At 48.3% G+C, this 4,543-nt stretch overlaps 1 protein-coding gene across 1 annotated transcript; it reads right to left on the bottom strand.

The window, feature by feature from the left end:
- Positions 1-3,304: 3,304 nt before the first annotated feature.
- Positions 3,305-3,762, bottom strand: LOC127186648 (dual specificity protein phosphatase 15-like). The gene has a single exon (XM_051142888.1). The coding sequence runs from the start codon at positions 3,638-3,640 to the stop codon at positions 3,305-3,307; it is 336 nt and encodes a 111-aa protein (XP_050998845.1). The 5' UTR covers positions 3,641-3,762.
- Between the last annotated feature and the right edge of the window lie 781 nt (positions 3,763-4,543).

Raw genomic sequence — 4,543 nt, 5'->3', positions numbered from 1 at the left:
TTTTGTGTTGAGATATTTAACCCATTTGGACTTCAGTTTTTTGCAGGGTAATAGATATGAATCTATTTTAATTTTTCTACATGTAGTCATCCAGTTAGACTAGCACCATTTGTTGAAGATGCAATCATTTTTCCATTGTATAGATTTGTCTTCTTTGTGAAAAATCAAGGGTCCATAGGTGTGTGGATTTATTTCTAGGTCTTCAGTTTGATTCCATTGATCAACCAGCCTATTGCAATGCCAGTCCCATGCTATTTTTATTACTGTTGCTCTATAGTACAGCTTGAGATCTGAGAAGGAGATTCCTCCAGAAGATCTTTTATTGTACAGGATCGTTTTAACTATTCTGGGTTTTCTGTTTTTCCATATGAAGTTGAGAATTGATCTTTCAAGGTCGGTAAAGAATCGTGTGGGTATATTGATGGGAATTAAATTGAATCTGTAGATTGCTTTTGGTAAGATGGCCATTTTTACTATGGCGATTCTCCTGATCCATGAGCATGGGAGACCTTTCCATCTTCTGAAGTCTTCTTCAAATTTTTTCCTCAGAGATTTGAAGTTTTTTTCAGGCAAGTCTTTCACTTGCTTGGTCAGAGTTACACCAAGATACTTTATATTATTTGTGGCTATTGTGAAGGGTGTTGTTTCCCCAACTTCTTTCTCAGCCTGTTTGTCACTTGTTTTTTTTTTTTTTTTTTTTTTTTTTTTTTTTTTTTTTTTTTAGAGTCTGTGATTTTTATTATAAAGATTTGCAATACTAAAGACGCCGATTCATTTGGGCTGCCCCAGTCCTTGATGTGTGTGTGGTGGAACTGAGGCTCTGAAGGGGGAAAAAAAATCCTCTAGTGCAGTGGCTAGTCTGGCAGCGAGGGGTGGGGAGTGAGGTCTCTCCTTCACAAGCACCAGTGGGAGAGTGTTACTTTTCCTCCTCTGGGTCCCAGATGCCAGCAGATGTCCCATGACACTTATGCAGCCACAGTCCACTCCAGATGTAGACCTGTGAACTCCAGAGGGGGCACAATGCATTTCACGCGATTAACAAGAGTAATAATTAGTTATCCCTTTGGTGAGGGGTTCGTTCCAGACACCAGTGAATGCCACCACCGAAAAGGCAAATCCAAGCAATGGACTATTTACACAGAGCCTGTAAGAATCCTACAGCCTTTGAACCATCTCTAAAAATACCAAGTTGAAGCGGAAGCAAGTACCAGGTGCCTGTTATATTGTTTAGGGAATAGTGACAGGGAAGAAAAAAAAAATCTGTAGACAGTTAGTACATCTATAATCCAACTGAGGCTGGGGGGTTTTAGAAGCCACCCTGAGGTGCTCTGTCCACCCAAGCATCCGGCTCCTGTGTGTGTCAGAGGAGCCCTTCAGATTTCTAGCTCACAAAGGGTAAATCATGAAGAGAGTGGGGTCTGCAGCCAGGCTGCCTGAGCTCACAGCCCAACCCCATCTCTTATGACTGGGGGCAGCAGCCTTTGTATTCTCCTCCTCTGATGAACGGGCTGCCTTTGCGGGGTGTGGGAATGAGGATCATCTGAGCTGCAGTGTTTAGGACAGTGGTGGCACCCTCAGTAGACAGCACTTGCTGCTGAGACAGAGTGTAGAGGTGATGTTCCACTCAGGGAGCATCCAGAAGGATCTGGAACTTTATACCAAAGAGCTTGGTTTTGTCTGTAAGTGATGGAGCCACGTTTTTGTGTTAAAGATGAAACGACACTGAGACAGAAGTTAGAAAACAGGTGGAGTGTGGTGCCACCAACCACTCAGGAGGACACAGACAGGCATGGTGCCCTCTGGTGAGCCCAGCCACCTTCTCTCCAAGCTGTCCTGAACGCAGGGCCTTTCATTTAACTGCTCCCTCAATTTGGAATTCCCACCTGGTCCACACACCTCCATCACCACTCCCAGTCCCATGGCAAGATGGTCTACTCTTACCCCCTCCCCCCCCACTTTTTCTTTTTTTTTTTTTTTTTTTGAGACAGGGTTTCTCTGTGTAGCCCTGGCTGTCCTGGATTTGATTTGTAGACAGGCTGTTCTCGAACTCACCGAGATCTGCCTGCCTCTGCCTCCCAGTGCTGGGATGAAAGATGTGGCACCACTACGCGCCCCCTTCTTTTATCTGGTATCTTCTACTAGAATGTCAGCAATGTACAGAGGTATGCTCACTGCGGTAGCCCCAGGGCCCAGCACAGTACCTGGCACATTGTATGCTCAATGAACACTTGAGTGAGTGAGGAATTGGAGATTGTTGTGGTTATTTCTCCATTCTCTCAGCTCAGCGCTGAGCTCTCTGCCTCCCCGTCAGTCACAAGAGTCTACTGAGTATAACCACTTCTGCTCTCTCAGGTCATCCACTCTGGTGTCTCCCCTTCCTCTGTTCGTCCATAGGGTTACTTACTGCTTATATTACATTGATAACCTAAACAAAACAAAACAAAAAAACAAACAAAACCCCACCCCTCTGCACCATGCCGGTCTGGTCTCCAGAAACTTCCACACCAGCAGTTACCTCCTCCCTACCATCGCAACTGGGAACAACCTGCCCTAGCTGTGTGTGCTTGGGCCCAGCTGCCTGACCCTTTCTGCGGTGGTCTCCCTGAGGATAAAGCCATTTCAACAATAAAATATGTGAAGGCAACACCACCAACTAGGCCACACTGGCCAGCTATTTGTGTAGAGGAGGGAGAACTGGAGAAGAGGAGGAAGAGGCCTCAGAGAGGTTAGAGGTCCAGAGTAAAGGGGCACAGGGAGGTGTCAGGAGTCCAGGGCTCTGGGAGAGATGGTGGCGTGGGGAGGGGCTGGTGTCAAAGAAGTGCAATGGTCTTAGAATTCAGCTCTGCAGACTGATGGCTTCCCTGGCCCCAGGAAGCCATCTGGCCTGCCTCCTGCAGGCTCCCTAGCCCAGGCTCTGCGGAATGACCAGAGGCACCGGGCCAGGCAACTTTGTCTCTTTAATCTCCTCCAGGCTGGTCCGACCTTCCCTCCTGCGCCCAGCCTGGCCCAGGAGGGGAGGCCAGGACCCCGGCCCGGAGCCCAAGGACTAAGGCACCAGGTGGCTTACAGCAGGCCGCTGAACACAGACTCACGAGGGGACACTGAGGACGGACGCAGACAAGTATGTGGGCACTGGGCAAGGGGGCGAGGCTCCCACGGGTCTGGTGCATCCCCTGACGTGGAAGCCCAGCGGCCAGCGAAGGCTGAGGCGTCAAGACTGGCGGAGCAGTGGGACAAGGCGCTTCACTTGCCGCCCTTGGGCGACAGGCAACCCGGGAGCAGGAGAAAGTCTGTTTGACGCGCGTCAGCACGTCAGCGGCCGGGGGGCGTCCCGCGGCGATCGCGGCCACCAGGCGCTGTAGGGTCCCCTCGGAAGCCGAGACGCTGTGACCAAAGTAGCCGCGGTGGTCGCCGAGCCCTGGCGACAACGCCTGCAGAGAGGCAGCAGCGTGCGCAAGTCCTCTTCGTCCCGGAACGGGCTCTCCCCGAAGCGTTCCTCCAGCTGCCGGCGAAGCTTCTGGGAGCTTCCCCAGCCAAACTCTTCAAGCTGCTGCCTAAAGCCTGGGTTTGGGTTGGCAATGGGCCGGGTGGCCTTGATGGCTTCAAGTACTTCCCGCCAGCCGAGTCCAGTCACAGTCATCACATAGGCGATCACAATGGTGGTACTTCGAGATATTCCTGCAAAGCAGTGCACAAGGCAGTTACCCCCGTCGAGGCGGCAGCAGTGGATAAAGTTGATGCATTCTTTGAAGTGTTTTTTGCTAGAGAAGAAAGCAACAGGGAAGGGCATGCTGGGATGGGGGCAGGTCTCTCAGGAAGGGAGTGCTGGGGTGGGGGCAGGTCTCTCAGGAAGGGAGTGCTGGGGTGGGGGCCTGTTTGTCACTTGTATACAGGACAGCTACTGGTTTTTTTTTTTGTTTTTGTTTTTGTTTTTGTTTTTTTTTGAGTTGATTTTGTATCCAGCCACTTTGTTGAAGTTGTTTATCAGCTGTAGGAGTTCCTTGACAGAATTTTTGGGTCACTTAGTAACTATCATATCATCTGCAAATATGATAGTTAACTTCTTCTTTTCTAATTTGTATTGATCTCCTTTAGTTGTTTTATTGTTCTAGCTAGGACTTCAAATACTATATTGAAGAGATACAGAGAGTGGACAGCCTTGTTTTGTCCCTGATTCCCATGGAGTTGATTTAAGTTTCTCCCCATTTGGTTTTATGTTGGCTATAGGCTTGCTGTATATTGCCTTTATTATGTTTAGATATGTACCTTGTATCCCTGCTCTCTCCAGGACTTTTAACATGAATGGGTGTTGGATTTTGTTGAATGCTTTTTTGGCATCTAAGGAGATGATCATGTGGGTTTTTTTTCTTTCAGTTTGTTGTTGTGATGAATTACATTGATGGATTTCTGTATATTGAACCACCCCTGCATGCCTGGGACGAAGCCTACTTGGTCATGGTGAATGATAGTTTTGATGTGTTCTTGAATTTGGTTTGAGAGGGTTTTTTTGTTTTTGTTTTTGTTTTTGTTTTTGTTTTTTGTT

Source organism: Acomys russatus, unplaced genomic scaffold, assembly GCF_903995435.1.
Source record: "Acomys russatus unplaced genomic scaffold, mAcoRus1.1, whole genome shotgun sequence".
NCBI lineage: Eukaryota > Metazoa > Chordata > Mammalia > Rodentia > Muridae > Acomys > Acomys russatus.
The sequence above is the reverse complement of the archived record's forward strand: the minus strand, read 5'-3'. Positions and strand labels throughout refer to the sequence as shown.

What these genes read in the sequence shown, in the direction of transcription:
- LOC127186648 (XM_051142888.1), bottom strand. Translation starts at nt 3,640, where the DNA reads ATGACTGTGACTGGACTCGGCTGGCGGGAAGTACTTGAAGCCATCAAG.